The 20,137-nt window shown below is 38.2% G+C and overlaps 1 protein-coding gene across 2 annotated transcripts in view; it reads left to right on the top strand.

The window, feature by feature from the left end:
* Nucleotides 1-20,137, top strand: part of aff2 (AF4/FMR2 family, member 2) — a 206,142-nt gene that overhangs the window by 124,809 nt on the left and 61,196 nt on the right. For both annotated transcript variants that reach the window (XM_046029879.1, XM_046029880.1), the window contains exons 5-7: nt 10,021-10,065; nt 16,748-16,834; nt 18,780-18,816. In XM_046029879.1, coding sequence (XP_045885835.1) covers nt 10,021-10,065; nt 16,748-16,834; nt 18,780-18,816 — 169 coding nt within the window. The remainder of the gene's footprint in view (nt 1-10,020; nt 10,066-16,747; nt 16,835-18,779; nt 18,817-20,137) is intronic.

Consider the following 20,137-nt stretch of genomic DNA (forward strand, 5'->3'; position numbering starts at 1 on the left):
TTGACGGTAACAGCAGCCATGCATTGTGTGTCGCACTTAAATTGGTCCCTGCTGTACCCAGGAATCTAAAATCATGTAACACACGGATTAGGGGGGTTCATTGGTTACTGTTTCTGTTTGCTTCATGTTACTTGTGTTTGATTGGTGTATATTTGTAGGGGGGTGGGCGTTGGGAGATAGGAGTCCAAAGGGAAAGACTGGAGAGCGTAGCCGCTTTCATACAGAGATCCTGCAGTAAACGCAGAAAGAATATCCGCCAGTGTGCCGCATTCGCTCAATCATACAGAGCAAATGTTTGCAGCACAATCTGCAGCCATATGTGCTTTCACACAGCGCTCCGGAAAATAAGGCATTGTGAAAGCAGCTTGTGTTGGGAGTTACGAAAGTTGTGCTTGGAGTGTTTTAGCATTTAGCTAGCTAGCTACAACCGTAATGTGGCAACATTTACCAGGTGTAGTAACCAAACCAACAAAATGAAGAAACACAGACGAAAAGGAGGCTGAAGCAGACCATTAAAAAAATTAAGTTGCCAGTCCTGTCTAGTGTCTGACACTGACTATAGACCATAAAAAATGTTGACACTGTTGGTCAGAACCAGGAGGCCAGACGAGAGTGATTGTAGAAAGTGAGCAGTCTGATGAGATTTAAGTTAAATGATTAAAAAGCATCTTGTACATTTAGAAAACAATCTACTGTTATGTCTTATGTGCATTTAATAGCATTAATGCACTCTGGCCTCTTCTTTAACTTTGTATTTGACAGAATACCTTATTATCTCAATTACAAGGACCAAAATAAATATGCGTGTGACACAAAAAGGCAATTTATTATTTTGGCCGGTAAAATATCTTAAATACCTGTGGATTTTTTCATCTACCAGCTACCTTGGCAGGTGAGCCAAAAAGTTCATTTCCACCTCTGGTGGTAACTAATTGAAATTACAATGTCTTTATTCTATTTCAGTGTCAGAGCAAATCACTAGATGCACAATTTGGACATTTAACATGTGATCAGAACTTACATTAAAAAGGCATATTTAATTTTTAGACATTCACATGAGACATCTGAAAACATGAATTTGAAATTTGTTTTAGGCACTTATGTTGGCATAGAAATTTTGGCAGTCGCCTGAGAAACAGTATTTCACTGCTCTTTCTGGTAGAAAGTTTCACTTGTGTTGTTTCTGAACCAGCTTCTCAGCTGGTGTTAAGCTTCTCTTTAAAAATGAAGTATCTTGTGCCATTTTTGTAACGCCTACATTTGAGAAAATGAACTTATATAAAATAACTGTTCTGCTTATATTTGAAATACAAATCTTGGACTATTTATCAAATCTTTTTTTACTCTCAAATATCAATAGAAGTGTATTGTTCAGGCTCAACTTTCGAGTATCAAACACTCCCCCTGCGGGCTAGGAAAGTGGTTGTAATAAGTTACAACAGCACCTTTGCTTCATGTTGGTTGCAATGGATTGCAATAGTGACAAGTAGAGGTACAACAGAAACTTCTCAAACCACCCCTGGAGCAAAATCCGCCTCCTGTTTGCCCAGCTTTATGCTCAGTAGATTCCATACAACTGTAGTGTCCAGAGCATGACATCAGACACACAACTATGACCATCACCAGTAAGTGCCAACACCGCTAATGGTGGGACAATGATGTATGCCATTCAGCCACCACTGAGACCAAGAGAGACTGAGCTCGTCAGGCAGAGTCATGGCATGAATGAGAGAGATACAGGAAGTATAATTGTGTTCAGCACATCATCAACATGAGTAATGGCTATAGTACTGTGACAGTGAAAACCCCTTTAGTAACAGCAACAAAGATTTCTTTTGCAGCAACTTTAAAGAGGACCACAAAACTTACAATACAAGCCAGAAAACCAGCTGACTTTTTATTTGAGAGATTAGGTCAAAGAAAGTGTGTACACTGGGGTGAAAGACCTACTTATGGATATACCCAACGATCTTTAGATTACTAGGCAGGCTGACTCATACACAAACATGCTCACATATGAGTGTACACAGTGGATCTCACACAGCAGCTGTTGAACCAACGCAGACACACACACAGAGTCTCCTCTGAGGGCAGTGCTTGTGATCTATCTCGCATGCTGGTAATCCCAGTGATGGCGGTCACTCCAGCTCTGTAAACAGCTGAAATATGGATGATAAAAGGAGCAGATGAAACTGAATAAATGAGAAGCCTGTGGACAAAAAATCCTTGAAGATTTTCCAAACCCTGTTGGACCTCATTCTGAACCGTATACGACTCAAAACTTCAGTCGGGCCAAGAGGATGATTGACGGTTTTCATTTGACTTTGACATTTTTCATGACAGCAAAGCAACGGTCTTTCTCTGTGGCACATTTTGGGTCTCTCTGGTGTCGAGGAGGGCCGAGTTAAAAAAAAGATGAAGTTCAGTGACTTTGTGTAATTTAGCCAACAAAGTAAACCTCTTCCTCATTTTCCCGAGAAAATGGTTCTAAAATAAAACAGAAATAGGAGAGGATGAGTTAATAGCTCTCAGAAGGCAGTGCAGGAGAAAGTGTTTACATTCATCAGGCTCTGGATTTGAGTCCATTTGACTTTGTCCTTGCATATCTTTCTGTTTCTTTGCTCATTATCCTCTCTCATTTTCTCTTTTTTCTCTTTTCTTTTCTCCCTTTTATCTTTTCTGCCTGCCAATCTCCATGTCAAATGTTACTATCTCTATGTTATTGTGGATATGAATAGACTGCATGTCTTCTGGGTTGTTTTTATTAATTCACATTTTGTCATCCCACATGCTTTTACTGATTCATTCATCTCTCTCTTTCTCTCTCTCTCTCTCTCTCTCTCTCTCTCTCTTGCACACAAATACAGAGAGAGGAGCCCTTTTCTTCAGTCTCAAACACATTACTATAATTATCTCTTAATGATTTTTAATCCCAGTACAAAAGAAACAAGACGCTGGATTTGAAACATGAAAAGACACAGTTATGTAAAAGGAAATAATCTGACTGGAATCACATTAAACATGTTTGTTATGCAATTTTGTTTAGGTGGATGTTTGTGGAGTGTAAAGTGGCTCCTCGCTAATATGACAAATTGATGTAATAAGCACTCATTCAGCCAATCAGAACTGAGTGTCAGGCCATATTTCATGTCATATGTGGGACATCTGAGAATAAACTAGGGCTGTCCACGACTAAGGATTTACATAATCCAATCAGAATTGTCAAGTCTTGCCTATAATAGTCAACTGATAGTCGAATCATATGCGTTTGTGTGCGGCGATTGCGAGCGGGGGTTGTAGCTCCGCTTTGAACTTGAGAAGCTGCACAGCTGTAGTCTCTATTCATTAGTTACTGTAACTTACACTGTACATTTCAAGCTAAACTAAGTCTTATTGTTGACCCTTTTCTCTCTGGATGTCTTGTGCAGAGTTTTGCGTGCATGCTGTGCGGCCGACAGCTGCACGCACATCGCAGTTCCTCACGGGTCTATTTCAAGTACTATTTAAAAACGATGTATTATTTTTTGTGTGGTTCATCAATGGTGATAAATGATCCGAACGTCCCGCGAGGTGCGGACAACTCTGCACAACAACGGTGAAGTTTAGGCTTCGTCTCTGCAGCAAGTTCCTCTTCTGCCACTACACACCTACCCATGCGCACTGATGCCCTACCTTGAGAGTTAGGGTTACAATTCTGGGTTTATTCACACACTTTAAAAACATTTATTAACATTTATTAATTAATTTGATTTCATGGGGGTAAGACCATCCCCAACACATCCAATATATGCTTTACCTGTCAGCACACGTGATGCCATGCTATAGCTCTGAGTTGCTTGTAAAAAGTGAAAACACACCATAGCTAAAAGCCAACAATAAATCATTTTTTGGCCTTGCTCTGAACCAACTCAATCGAACTACAGGTGTGAAAGTGACCTTGGGTGACAATGAAGATGAGTTCCATTTCACGTTTTATTGCTCATCGTTTGATAATTTAATAGCTGCACTTTTTTAGTAAAATGTCCGTCATTTCTGATGAGTCCCTCTCAGTGGATGATTATGAAAAACCTGGGACAGTTGACTACGTTCTTTGTTCATAATATAATTTTATAATTGGACAATTGTGAAAGTTAGATTTGCCAAGGTTATTATTTGAAAGGTTATTATTACAATGTGCATAGATCTCCACCGAAAAATAGTATAATAGTATTTGATTAATCGTTTTCATTAATCCCCATTTTTCAAGCAAAAACGCCAAATAGTCTCTTGTTCCAGCTTCTCAGTTGTGACGATTTGATGCTTTTCTTTGTCCTATATATAATATAAATATTTTCAGGTTTTGGGCTGAGACAAAACAAGCAATCTTAGGCTTAGGTGTTTGTGTGTCCCTGTATATCCACATGTACCTTTCTATGACTGAGTGTATCTGCCTTAAGGTTGGTGTGTGTGAGTGTGAGAGAGATAGTTGATGTGTACATGTGTGTAGACGTCTATCTATCTCAGCAGCTATTTCAGAGAGAAAGGATTTCTGCCTCAGTAATTGCCTCGGCTATATTTTCCCCCGAATATCTCTCTCTCTCTGTCTCTCCCCCTCTCTCTCTCTCTTTCTCATTTTTCTTTGGTTTCTATTTTCTCTCTGCATTTTGTCCTCTCTCCTCCTGCAGACTTCCTCCCCGGCTCTCGCTCATTTTTCATTTCTCTTTTATTTTTCCCTCTGTCTCTAAGTCCTTGACATTAACCGTGATCTCCCGGTACGATCAATTAGGGAGACACGCACGTACACACAAACACGTAAGTACATGTAAGATGTCTATTAAAATCCATTAAAGCCAGTTTCTATTCACTGAGCTCAGAACAGACTTCTATGTTTGAAATTACTACATGGTCCAATGTTTATTATAATACAAACAATGTGCCATCTGGTTGAGAGGTCCGTGCTGCAAACAGGAATCAAACAGCAAACCCTGGTAGTATCAGCGTTATGCTCCAGTGAACTATACACAACCGTGATGGACAGGGATGGTTAAAGTGAGGCAGGGGGAGACAGATGTATAGACGGATGGATAGAGACAGAAATAGACAGACTCACTGAGCCTGAAATCATATGAGTGTTTCCATTTTTGTCTGTCAGCTGGGTTTTTATATACAAAGTGGAAAATCACATTTAAATGTTTGCATTTATCAAATATGCCACCTGATAGTGTGAAACCATGACACAGGAAGCGCAAAGGGTCTACTTCTAATTGGTTTGGGACAAAAGTGTTTTTATTAAATTGTATGTCATATATTTGTAAATCAATACATCACTGTCAAATTAATGGGCAACAAAGTATAACAAAGTAAAGACAGTAACATACAATTTAGGCGCTATCGGAGCAAGTCCTAGAACATCATGAAAAGCAAAGTAAGACTGTGGCCGAGCTAGTTTTCTAAATATTTATTTTGTCAGATTTATTTTCTGTTTTGTATTTCCACCATCTACACTTACTTTTCGGGTGTGAGGAATTAATTAAGCTTTTATTACAGCATATTAGGGCCACTGTAGGTAAAAATAAATAAATAAATTACGGAGCCAGGGGAAGGGGGGCAATATTCTGTGAAAAATAGTTTTTTTTTTCTCTCATTAATGATCCAAGACAAGAGTCAGTGCAGACATAAGAGAAGAGGTGGAGCTTTCACACAGTTAGGCAGATATGAGGGACTGCAACAAAGCCACTTGAAAGCATGTGTCACATCTTAGTCATTTATAAATGCCTGCAGTTTTTTGAACAGAAGGAAGTATCTCATAAAACTGCTTGGTGAAAGTATGTGATGGCTGATGTTATTAACATCTGCATTCCCTGCTTTGTACAGTGTAAAGAGCCTTTAATAACACAAGCTCATCTGAATATTAATATTATAGTATTTTTTAGTACCTTTAATTGACCTAATTTGCTGTCATAGTCATTTTCTATTTTGTAAACCTATTTCCCTTTTGTCCCACAGTAGCTTTAATGAGTACATTAGTACATATAAGTACATTACTGTAACATCAATGTACAGATTGTTATGTATTGAAATGCCACAATGGAAAAAAAAATCTGTAAGCTGCATTAAAAGATATTTTTATATCAACAGTGGTATCAAGTATCTGCAAATGTCATCACTCACAGTGATGAATCAAGCATCTGGATCTGCAGTTTATTCAGCTCTACAAGGCTTTTTAGTGTCATTCAGGTGATTATTTTGGTTGTACAGGCTACTTAGTTATTGTGGTTCACTCTCACTGGTCTAATTAGCCTTTAATAATTAACTAGCTGGTGAACATAGTTGAACATTAAGCAGCTTAAGAGCCAGATATTTTCCTAGTTGAGGCTAAAGGTAGTTCATCCTGAATGTTAATCATTTTGTTTGTTGTCTTCTAAATGTTTGATACTGATAAAAGGTAAATGTTGTGTTTACAGCTGGTGGCCTCACAATCAGTGAATGTAGGTTTAGGGTTACACCCACACCGGCAGCATCCTAACAGCGCCAGTCTATTTCCCAACACACTGACGCGTCAAAACAGTTTTGGTTGAATGTAACCTCAGATCTTTTGTTGGAAAGCGCACATCTTCATCCTCCCACTATGGTTTCCTGTTGACTCACTGTCTAAACATCATAATGTTGATGTAGTGTAATGAGCTTAGCTCATGTCTAAAAAACATTCAGATGGATGTTTTGTTGTTGAGCTCAAGCAGTTTTGACTCTGTCTACCACACACACACACACACACACACACACACACACACACAGAAACACTCCAGCTAGAATTACTTTTATTGTTTTGATTTAAGGCTGAAGATGATGTCACCCTCCTCATCATGGTTACTAAATTGTTCCTCTGTTCATGTTGGTGCTATTACTAATGGTGTGTGACAGAGGTTATGGTGCTACAATATGTGAGACATGGGTTCTACAGTGACTTGCTCTCAGTCTTTCAGTCTTTCTCCCTTCCTCCAGCTGTTCCTCACTCTCTTTCTTCTTTAATGAGCCTGTATGTTGGATTGATCTAAGCCCAGATCTGGCCCAGCAAATTGCTTTATTTTGCTTTCAATTCCTTTTTGGAAGCAAGAATTTGGCAATGGGCATTTATTCATGTGTCTTATAGGTTTTAGCTAACAAAGTCATGTGTTTCCAACAGCGGATAATAACAGTTCATTTTATTAAACAGAAGAACAACTCTGTAGTTTGTATTTGCAGCAAATATGCACTTTGGCTGAACTGACAAGAGTTCCAGCAACAAAGAAAGCATTTCTTGACTTGTGTTTAAATTTGTTGTTTGACATTTCAGTGTTTGACATTAAGATTTCAGGATTTTTCCTGGATCAATCTGATCACATGCACACATGAACGTGTAACGTGCCTTCAACTGGCTAAAGCAAAGACTTTTTACAAGCATGTATGTATTTTATGAGTTCTAATAATGACATGATTGAAGAAAATAATTATCACATTAATGCACATTTAATAAAAAAACAAAGGTGCCCTGTTCTACATTAAATCAATACAACATAAAAGTTCATGTGTTAATATAAACAGTTAACAAACAGCAAGTTGTTTAAAAAATCAAACATACGCTGTTGTTTTCATTGATAGTTCAGGGTCCTCTTGCAGTATAGCTGATGTAAATTCCTCGATATTAAATGTTCATCTGTAACTTTCTATAAACACTAGCTTTGTAATTGCTGTACAGGACCAGTCATACATGTAGGCACATAGAGCAGTGTTCACGAACACAGATGTGTTTATGTGTATTGTGTATTTTTAAATTCCAGCTGACAATATAAAACTATATTAAATATCGAACGGCGTGGAAAAAAAGATTTGTTTTCTTTAGTGATTATTTCTGCTGTGTGGCAAGAGCATTACCAACACCTGTTCATTCTGAAAGCACACTCTTGCGTTGCTGTCTAGCCAAACAGACTCTTCTTCCTCTCTGGAAGTTTTGGCAGCATTTTTCCTGGAAAATGACAGAAATCCACAAAGTGCATCAGAGCTAGATGCGGGGAAGGCTTTGTTATTCTCTATGCAGGAGAAACCCTGGATTTTCATTTTGGATTCGACTTTCACTTTAAATTGTGTTGTTAGAGTTACACACCTGTCCGAATTGACAGCCCAAGCACCCGGTGTAATGTCGCTATAATCGTCAGTTCAGATCATTTCTGTTCAGTAGGAAAGAATTTATTGACAACGGCACATGTTAACACAGATTAGCAGTGTGCGGTTGCTGAACTGGTAAATTCAATCAGAGTAGTATGTCTAAGCTCAAACAGTTTCTTTGTCCAAAATCTAGTCAGTCCCATGAATTGTCAAGCTGAAATAGCGTGTGGTTAACACGACACAGGCCAATCCACAGGCATTTCATGGCTTTTTAGAATTTGAAAACTGAAATATCTCAGCTCTCAATATCCCCTCATTACTTCTCTCTGCCCATATGAAAGAGCCAGTATTTATAAATCACACAAGACAACCAAAATGGACAAATATTTTGACTTTCAGAGTATTATTATAGATTTACAACAGAAGCATTAATAAGGCTTTATTTATTTTCATGTTTTGAAATTGATGAATGTTTTGATCTTGACTAAATCCCTCCACAGAACAATGAATGTCCAGTTACAGCTTAGAAACTGCAACTAGGCTTGGCAGGTCTGTCAAGCTTTGGATTTGTCACCATGCCAAAGTGGTGTGGTAAAAGCAATTCTTGTAATTTAAAGAGTTTGGAAGGTGGTGTCTATTTTTTATTTTTTTTAATCTTTTTACAAACCAAAAACACATGAGCAAAATTGTAAGGAATCCTTTAAAAATTGCAGCAACAGTGACAAGACATAGATGGCTGCCTTCGGTAGCCGTAACATGTGTGTTTATCAACTCTAACATAGATGCAATCTTTACAATGAGCTTAGCTTAGCTTGTAGCTGATTGTTACTTGCAAGGCCACCTTCACAAGGACACATGTATTTCCCCCTGTGGTAGAGCCAATCCTGGAAGTTAACAGAGATCAGGCTAATGTTAGCGGGCAATGTCCTGCTCTGTAAGCATTACTTGATATAACGTTAGCCAAACACAGTCACCAAAGAGCCTTACACAGCAAATTAACTCTCTGATCTTATCTTTATATCGTGCGTATAATAGGTTACTGGGACTATACTAGCTCCAAACTTTAATACAAGAAAAAATGTTTTATTTAGGATGTAAATGCTCCGTACTTGTATAGCGCCTTTCTAGTCTTTTCGACCACTCAAAGCGCTTTTACACTACATCTGCATTCACCAGTCATACACATTCATACACTGAGCCTAAGTGCTCAAACGGAAACTAACATTCACACTCACTCATACACTGGCGGAATAGCCAACAGGGGCAATTCGGGGTTCAGTATCTTGCCCAAGGACACTTCGACACGCAACCAGGGGGAGCCAGGGGGGAGCCAGGGATTGAACCGCCGACCTTCCGATTAACCTCCTGAGCCACAGCCGCCATGTCTTTTACATGTTTCATCAACTCGTGTGGATGCTGACTTATTCCCTGGGACATGCTTTTTAGCCTCAGTCTTTAGGCTCGGTATCATAAATGTAGCCATTAAGTGCATATTTAAGCCCTTTAGACATGGTTCTAGTTTTAAAATAAGTCAGCTGGAAACACTTAAAACTCAGCTGGAGACGGTATTTTCAACCAACTCATAACGGTAGTTTCATTAGCTCATTTTGGCCAGCTAAATCAACAGTCACTGTCTAGAAATGAAAAGTATGCTTCCGTCTACCTCTGTCTGATATCACAGACCCATTTTTTCAAAGATGATTAGGAGATTATTTACAATTATAATTTATTAAGAAAATTGCATATGTGCAGTGTGAGAAAAGAAACCTTGGCAGTGGCTTTGACTGGAGTGGATGGATCTGCTTTACTTTTTATTTGCTTTTAACTCTCATGTAATTTGATGGATCTATGAAAAGTATTGAAGTCAGTCTGTTTCTCTCTCTTCTTTGTTTTCTCCAGGTCAGCCTACCAAATGACTCCAGCTGTGTTGAAGAGATTTTGCGGGTATGTTGCTTGGGCACACACACAAACACACACACACACACACACACACACACACACAGAGTACTTGCACTGATTATCAGCTGTTTTGTGTTTGCTCACAAAGAACTTCATCTCTCTCCCGAGAGTCTGGTTTTAAGGAGGAAAGGACAGGGCTGAAGGGAAAAGAGAAACAGAGGGAATAAGGGGCAGTGGGAGGGAAAAGAAAGAGATCTGTTGGCTCGGGTCAATGATTATACAAGTTTTTGTTTTTGTAGGATGACTTCATGCAGAAATCTTTTCCACAATTTTCCTTTACCCTCCTTTCATCTTTCTGTCCTCCTCTTTTCCTATCTGCATGTCATCAAAACTACATCAAGCGTCACTCTTTCCCCCCTCTTTCCCCTCCTGTCCTCCCCTGTCTTTTTGTTTTGTTACTGTGTTCTTTCAGCAGGATGTCTAAACAGAAATGTTTTCCCACAAACCTTCTCGCCAGACAGAAGATTTGCAGCTATAAAGACAAAGCCCCGTCTCTGCCTGCTTGATGTCAAGTTATCTTTTTCTTTCTGTCTTCCTCTTTGTATTTGTCTCCATCTCCTCTCTCTTCTTTGTCATATCACGTACTGTGCTAGCTTTCTCTTTCTCTCCCTGTCTGTCTTCTTCTCTTCATTCTTCTCTGCCCTCTGTCATTCACCTCTCTCTCCCTTTCACAAATCAATATGCTGGCCAACAGGCTGTGTGACAGATACCGTGCTGTGAGCTGCATAAAAAGCCTTTGCCAATAATATCGGTGCGCTATTGAATACAGTCTGTGGTTTTTTGCCATGTCAAGTGGAAAGATCGAGGAGTTCAAAATGTGAGGTGAGGTGAATCAGAGCGGAGGCCTACGGTTCATTTTTCCCTTTCTGTGGCGGCACAGCTACAAGTCAGTCGTCACAGAAACATTGTTGTTTTGGATGTTTTCACAGTTCAAGTTAACAGTGTGTATCAGATATATTGTGTACGGAAGTAGAGCTGCATGAAACTGACTCTAAATTGCCATCCTTCAAACCTTTAGAAGACCAAACTGACTTCTGATACAATACATTAGCATATGACATGGTAACTAATAATAAACAAGTATCCAAACAATAAAGATAGATATTTAGCAATCCCAAGTTTGGATATAAGTGAAACACCCTCTTCTTCTTCGCTTCCTTTGTGTCTATTATCTCATATATCAGGACACCTCAGACTTGCCAACTAAACAAAAGAAAACAAGGTTGGGGTCAAATAGTCAAAAATAATTACGTCTTGTTCAAAACACTTTCCCTTGACCTTAGTGAAAAACGTCATGAGGTGTTAAGGGAAGATGTGAAGGAGAATTCATAAGGATTTAGGTAAAGACAAAGAGAAATTGCTGAGAGAATGTGACTGCACTTACGCTGGGCTTTTCTTTTTAAACCAACTTTATTTCTACCACATAGAAGATAAGTACAGTGACAAACTCAGTCCTTTACAATTCAAGTAAGGATTCCTGTCCAAAACAGAATCACACCTCCTAAGAAAGTTTTCATTTTACACATAGTGTGCATGTATCCATCAATTACTTCAATTCAGTTTACAAAATAGATACTATTGAAAATAAAAAAACAAAACAAAACAAATAAGACTGAAATCTTAAAATAATATGATAACATGAAAGGCAATATAAAATTTGAGAAAGCTGAGCCATGAAAATAATAATTCAATTAAAATAAGGAACTGAGCAAGGAGGTAGATTAAATAATCTTCAGACATATGTATATAGATTAGTGGGATGGGTCCCTTTTACCTTTTTATACATTTAAGTAGAGAAAATACATTTTTTAGTGCATTCCACAATGGGAGGATGTTATGATGATATTGTTAACAAGAAATTCAATATGCTTGTTCTTCAAGATTACTCCTGGATAGATTTGAAAGAGAAAAAATCTATATTCATGGATTTGGAGCTCAGACAATCATGCAAGGATTTCAATTAGTTTTGGATCGTATCATGAGCAGAAATGAGGCGCTCTGTTGTTTCTACATTTATATTGGTCTGCCATAGTGAAACTACAATAGTGCGGTGCTTAAATGTTGCTGCTGCAAAGAATTGAGGGATGGCATTATATCCTTTCTGTTTGTAAAGGATGGTAAAGTGTTTGCCAAAGGAGATAAGAAAGGAAGCATTGAAGCACCTTTACTTATTTATAGAATTCAACCAGCTGTTATCATGGCTGCCACTTTCAGGTCATTTCACTCAGTTTGGAACCTTCCTAAGCAAAAAAATACTATCTGACTGCAGCCTGTGTATAAAGGGTCATTTTCTGCCACCCCAACATGGAGGTGATGGAGGTCCACACCACACAGCACACAGCGAAATATGTTTTGAGAAATCCACAGACCTCACTTTCAACTCTCTTCACTGGAACAACTTTATACAAAAAAAATAGTCCCTATAAAAACTGAGAGGGCCGTGGAAGCAGAAATCTCACAAGACCAAAACCTAGACAAATAAAAGCAAGACTATCGGCATTGATAGATGAAGCACCACTAGTTTTCTTTCTTTTTTTTCTGGTAATTTGGGTGAACTCACTTTAAATTGACATCCGCTTTTTAAAGATTAGCTTAGGGTCAGTTTATATAGTATGTTTGTATTAGGACTGTTGTCATGGTTACCTAAAGTTTCATTAACTTTTCACTGTGATTTTGGAAGGCAAATAAACTGTGTACAAACAAATCAAACTATGTTTGAGGTATCCTACTTAACCATTTTATGGACACCCCCCAGCCCGAAATGAGAAATATTTATAGTGAAAAAATTAGGGCTGGGCACGTTTATGCGTTATTACCGCGTTCATTCATTAATTAATTAACACCGACAATTATTTTATCGCACATTAACGCAGTTTTTATTATTATTATTTTGAAAGTCCATTGCTCTCTGGCTCTGAATACACAAACCATGGGCCACAGGAGGGGTGGGATGTTGATCAGCCTGCAAATCACCCACCCAAGCAAGCAGCGGGAGGCTTCGGCAGACTACGCTGGGTGCAGCGTGTGCGTGATCAAATGCTATAGCGAAGTGGATAGCTACACACTGCATGCTGATTAGTATTGGGGAAGATGTCGGTCTTAGGAACGTTCTTAAAATCACAACGTAGTCGCTTGGTCCCGCTCTTTGCTCCGGTGATCAGACAGGGAGACAAGCACTCCGCGAGTAAACGACAGGCGCTCTATGGAGAGTAATCATGGCAACGGCTTCTGTGTGTCACACAGCTGTAGCCTATTTACCTAAAGTTAAAATTATAGGCTACATAACTAATAGGCCTACATCTAGTTTTGTGGGGATGCTCTGCCATGTGAATTCCCTCCTGTTGATGTCCTGTTTAGTAAACAGAAATAGATTCTGGAAACTCACAAACAGTGACGATCAGTCTCTCTTCCAATGATTTGTGCTCCATGTCACACACCAAAAATTCAAGACAATTCAACATTGGCAGCGGGCGTGTGTGTGAGTGAGGTGAGCATGACCGCGACAGTTTCACGGGAACGCACCCGCTTGTCGCTACACCTTGCTCGACAACTTCACTTCACTCTAACAGGGAAACTTGATACGGATTGAACATCGACTGTTGATGGTGCTTCCTGATAAAAGAAAAATGTTTCTGCTGATACCTGTTCAAAAAAAAAAAACACAGAGAAAACTGGATTACATTAATGTTAAAGTTGAGATTTACTAGAAATAATTTTATTCCTGCTGTGTAAAGGGAATACTGCTGGTAAAAAGCACCTTATTTGTTGAAAGTGTTTGCAAACCACATGTTATTGCGCTTTTGTGTACATAGCAGTACATTTAAATTAAAAGTACGCAATACACTACTTTTGAATTCATTATTTAATTTTGCGCGTAACAATGCGATGAATTGATTAAAACATTTAAATGTTGCCCAGCACTAGAAAAAATCTATGAAAACTTTTGAATCTGAGTCTGAATCCGTCGTATCTTCCACGGACCAATGTTCACCGGAAGCATTTCAAGACTTCAAGCTGTCTGCTCTTCAGCAAACACATTTCCAACATTGTTTTACCAAAATAATTTATGGTTAAGAAGTTCTGAAGACACGTTTGCATCTCATTTTATTTTGATTTGGTTATAAATACTTGTGTGTGGCTATACTTAGGTTCAGTGCATAAATTTTAGTGGCATATTGTGGTGTAGGTTGCAAATTGCAACCATCGGCTCATGATGCATTCACGAGCTACTCAGATGGTCCCATTCCCAAGTTGAGAAGACGTTCTTCCGACTTCAGTGTGTGTTCATGCGCTCTTAAGGCAAGACACCCCAGTCAAAAATGGTGACTTTGCTTGTTCTGCACTCAATCTGTTATTTAGCAACTATTATTACTTGGGCTTTCAAACGGAAATTTGAAAGAACGTGATTAGCTAATCGTGAAGACTGCGATTAAAAATGTAGGTTAATTGTACTGCGCATCTGACATGTTTTAAACAATCATGGAGCTACAAATTCATTCCATTGTCATCTTTGTGTGACAACATTGCTCGCAATACCATACTGTCATAAAATTTACAAAACAATCTTGAATAATATATATAAACATAATTTTTTTGTCTATTTTACACTAAGTTCATCAACTTCAGATTGCGTAAATTTCATCTTTGTTAGCACTTTTCAATTAAATGTTTAACAGGTCTTTTTAAAACTCTCCGTATTAATTCATATATCATTTGAAAGTTTGTTTTCTAGAGCACAATGTTGGGTAGTCCATATATCATATATCTATAAGAGATGTGTTCATGTGACAAACAGTAATGTTTATGCTAAGTGTGTTTCTATTGCGTTAGCTAATCTTTACGTTTTCTCAAAATGATGTTTCCTGTACACCAAGTCATATTCCTGACCCTTCAAAGCAGTTAGAGCTTTGAGCCACCTTAAGTCTTATAGCAAGACATTTAGAGATGTTGATGAAAGTTCTCATTTTATGTGGCATTTTATCTGTAAAATAGTGGGGGAAAAAGGGTCCGTCACATATATGACTGGTATATTTTCAATAAATCCATAAAAAAACTATATTTTAATAAACTGTTCTGTAAATGTCTGGCCATTCAGACCATTCAGTCTCTGCTTTAAGTCTGGATTATTCCAACATCACATGAATGAACCATCAGTCAGTGCTCATCCCTCCCTTTCCAAGCACGCAAGAGAAGCTATGGTGATCAACATGCTCTGTTGGCTCAACGTAACGACAATGACAAAGACTGTAACAAATGAAACACTACATTAAATATAAATCTTAAATCTGTTGTCAGTAGCCATTTATATGCATACATGAGGGAAGACAATAAGAAGAAACATGAGGGGGAAAAACGTGACAGATGATCCGCTCATGAACGCGGTGGTACCCCACGTGTGCATGTTGTGTGTTTGTGTTCAGGTGTAGTATGTGATAGATGATGGATGATACGACTGGTAGATGAAAATGGAAAATCACAGTGGCATGTGTGTCCGTGTCTGTGTGTGTGTTGGGTAACAGACTTCATTTGAACAGAGTTTATTGCATACAATGGCAGTAGTAACACACACACACACATACACACAAGTGCTGTCTGTCAAAACACAGAAACTCTTCTAGGAGGGACATGATGATGTCAGAGAGGAGTTGCTTAGCAACTCACCGTATGCCGTCACGCCGAGTGCATTACGATAGCAGAGGGAAAATACACACATGCACATAGACTAGACTCATACTCAGGGATCTTAAGTAATGTAGAGCTACATAGCTCACATATACACGCACACTCCCACACACACACAGGCAAACACACAAATATGTGAGTCATCTGATAAATATGAGTCATCCACCCCAGAGGGGGTTGAAGAGACGCATGATGGGAAATTGTGATGTCAGTGACCTTTCAAGCCCTTTGAACTGATGACCTGCTGTGTGGTAGGTGTGTGTGTGTGTGTGTGTGTGTGTGTGAAAGAGCGGGAATGGAAGAGAAAATCTCCTTATATGAAAAATATAGATATAGAAATAAATATAGAAAAATAGTAGATTTCCCAATTTATACCTATTCACTCTTTGTGAGAAAAAGAAGCAGCTAACACCTAACAGATTCTGTAGCTGCAGGACAAACACACACACACACACACACACACACACAGTATGCTTATCTTGTTAACTAATTGAAGCTTCTGCATATTGAAACTGGAATTCAACTGAGAAGACTGTGTGATTGGAATAATTGAAAGGGGAGTCTGTGGCTGCTGCTGTGCTGCTTAGCTGTAATGCAACCAACTGGAGTCAGCTTTTATTTTGAACAACTCTGCACTCAGTTCACTCTCAGTACACTGATCCCTGGTGTGCCACCAACTCCCCATGCTCTTCTCAGTTTATACTCTAAGTTATAAGAAAGTCCAGTTTTAACAGGGACGGTTCAGCACAACCTTGATCGAACGCTGACTCAACTCCTCTGCATCAAAGATGTTGCATAAGCAGGCCCTTTGCACAAATTTGCTCAACTTTAGTCATCATTGTTATTCATCAGGTACTTTCCACATGAGGGCAAAAGTACATTTACTGTGAGTTATGTACTTCATTTAGTGTGGACGAGTGCCAGAGATGCTAAGTTATTGTAAATGATTTGTATTCATGTATTACAAATGTGTGTGTGTATTTAGGAGATGACCCATTCCTGGCCTCCTCCTCTCACAGCCATACACACCCCTGGGAAGGCTGATCAGACCAAGTTCCCCATCCCAAACAAGGTTAGTATGAGTTCTTTCGTTGTCAGACACCTTTGTTTCCCTAAGTAAAATAAAGCCTGCTCACATTGAAGCCTATTAGTGCAAATTCATTTTAGATGACAAGCCTGGTAATGTACGCTTCCTTAAATGGTGTTTTCATGTTCTCTACTTGTACTCTGACTGCATCCTTTTCCTTTATTAGTGCAAGAGTCAGTAAGTTATATATGTGAAATATGTGAAACAGTTGAAAAACCTTCAGATAGTAGTGGCTCATCACAGAACTAGTCTGTCACTGGAAATATTTAGGCTGCTAAATTAGATCTGATTCATAAATTCACGGCGGCAGTGATAGCTGCGATTGAATCAGATTACTGTTGCCTCATCCTGTGTAGTGGCACAAGTGACAGCCAATGAAATTACAATGTTAATTAAGTAATGCATGTTTAATTCACCTCCTGTGAGAAAGTGGACATGCTCTTGAAGAGAGTCACTTCTTCTCTAAAGATGTCTGCTCTGTAGCTGTTAATAGTTGCTTGTTAAACAAGGCACCCTTTATAAATCCTTTTTTTTGTTGAAATTAATCACTTTATTAATGATTATTTAATCTAATGGTTTATAGTAAGTTGTAAGCCATTAAATAGAACACATCCTGGGTTGCTAGGTTGGGAAAATCTTTTGGCTGGTGTTTATTCTCCTCTAGTCGGACATTTTATTGTCTTTTCATTGTTAATTTATTAAATCAAAATTAATCTTACTATTTAACAATTTATTAACATTTATTGTAATATTAACATGGATTTTATTACAAATTACCTTCTTGACAACTTGGCTATTTAAAAAGTCAACAACTAAAGAGATTTTTCCCAACCTGGCTACCCAAAATATATTTAAATGAATGACCTATAACTGATATGTAAAGCATTAGGAAATTATTTACTAACCATGACCACACTAGCGGGACGGTAATTTTACAATTATTTCTACTCCTGTCTCATAGCTGTCTGCAAACCATGCCTTTTTTGCAGAGCAGTTTTTATAAATGTGGATGGTTCATCAACGCTTATAAGCGACGATAACTTGCTCCATCTGGAACTCATTTCTTCAGAGGTCAGCATTGTTAAGATGGCGCAATATTGGTCACTAAGTTCACTAAAATGGAACTCTACGGAATTTTGTGTTGTGTTGCTTTAACTGATTTACTTAGTTCCCTCCACTCAGTCAATTGGAATATGTTTATTTATGATGATACAAACTGGTGCGACCAGGCCCACAGAAGAAGAGGCCTTATTAGAAAGTGTACTAATGTCAGTTTCTTAACATAAAGAAACACTTCAGTCCACTTCCATTTTTCTATTTCAAAAACTTGTGGTGTGCAACAAATGATTTTCTGTTCATAAAAAACAGAAACATGTTTGAGAAGTGAAGTGCAGAAATATGACAATATTAACAACAACTGAGACACAATAAAAGCAGAGACTGAAGAATTGCCACTACAAAAATGCTTTATGACACCATGTAATGTAAATAGAGGGAATCATAGTGACGTTAAAACACAATTGTTATAATCAACATTTATCTCAGAAATGGCAGGAATGTTGTTGTTACTAAAACAGCAGGTGTATTTTTTTACGCTGCAGAGTGCTTTTATGAATCACCTTTAATACGCAAAAAATCACATTGGTGGTTATGTCAAAAGAAACAGAAGTAAACACGAGGCAGCAAATCTGACCTAGTAGTTAATGAATTAGGAAAGACTGTTGTGGCGCTTTCAGCCCCCAGCGTGACACTAATCCTGACAGTGAGTTTTAAGAATGAGGTGGAGCGTCGACGCAGGGAGATGAGAAGATCTGAATTCTGTGTAATGGCATCGTTGTACTGCTGTGAAATCAATAATGACATCTGTTGGTTTATTCATTCAACTCATCGCCCTCTGGCTCTGGCTCTCTCTCTCTCTCCATCTCTCTAGGAGTCACAGCATGTGACCTCGGGCTACAACACTCAGAGTAAGTCTCCCGGCTAACACTCACATACTAGCACTGTGATAATTAACACTGGTGAGGCCATAAAGGTAATACCACCCAGAAGAAATGTAAGAAAAGCAGCTGATGTTCAAATGATTTCATAGCCACAGGAGCATGAAAACCTTTGCTTTTATCTTTTTGTGTTCATCTAAACAAGCGATAAGAAAAAACATGATTTTAAACACACTTCAATTGATTCAATGATTCTGGAGCCAATGTTTTTTTAATTATTAAAATCAGCTCCCCCAATAGGACCACAGACTTTGTTTAGATGTGGGTACTGAAATACACCAAACTGTGATTTATTCCATTTGTGGACAGTTACACATTTGGATTTTTTTTATACAAGCTCACACTTACAGTAAAGTGCTGAGTGGAGCACCTTATCAAGTGCTTGTGTTTGAACTTACAGCATCAAGTGGGCAATATGGAAAAACTTTGTCACATACAGTATATTTAATATACTATATTATATATTACATATATATTATTTTAGATGGCAATATTGATACATATAGTAATAAAAATACAATAATCTGACAATTTATATCCAATTTATACAGGCTGTAACAACATGTTACAGTATTGCAAGATGAAGGATTATGGTCAGAATGTGATCAGATTTGCTGGATCATTTAAAAATGTGTGATATTGACCAATGTATTGGCCACCAATACTGCCTTAAACCTGATCATTGATTGGCCTCAATTGTCCAATACAATAACATATTTTGAGGCGATAGCTACTGCATAGTAAAATCCAGACCAGTCGATAGACTCTCTTTTGTCTCATGATATATATATATATATATATAATTATATTGCCCAATACTGCATGTGGTACATTACTGTAGTTTTGACTTTCTGTGTTGGCATCAGATCATCAAAAGCTCCTCTGAACTGGTGCTCTTTTGTTAACCCTCATCTTGTAGTGTTTTGATATGTTTGTGATGTATATAAAACTGAAATATTCCCCCACTGGCAGGGTTTTTCTCTCTGATATGAAAAGAAGAAATACCCCAGACTAGAATTTAAGATACAGTGAAAGGGTTCTGTCAGTATATCCATTTGGAAAATAAACCACAACCTCAAGATTTTGTCAGGCTGTGGCATTTCAGTTTAAATGTTATTGTAAATGGGTATTTGCTTTGTGTTTTTATCCAACCTCCTGTTCTCAAGCAAACACACACACACACACACATACACACACACACACACACACACTCACGCACACTAATTAAATAACACTGGAGCAGAGTGTCATGTTTTCCAATGTGACAAAAGCATTACACATCTGCAGTGAT

The sequence above is a fragment of the Micropterus dolomieu genome, linkage group LG19, assembly GCF_021292245.1.
Source record: "Micropterus dolomieu isolate WLL.071019.BEF.003 ecotype Adirondacks linkage group LG19, ASM2129224v1, whole genome shotgun sequence".
NCBI classification, from domain to species: domain Eukaryota; kingdom Metazoa; phylum Chordata; class Actinopteri; order Centrarchiformes; family Centrarchidae; genus Micropterus; species Micropterus dolomieu.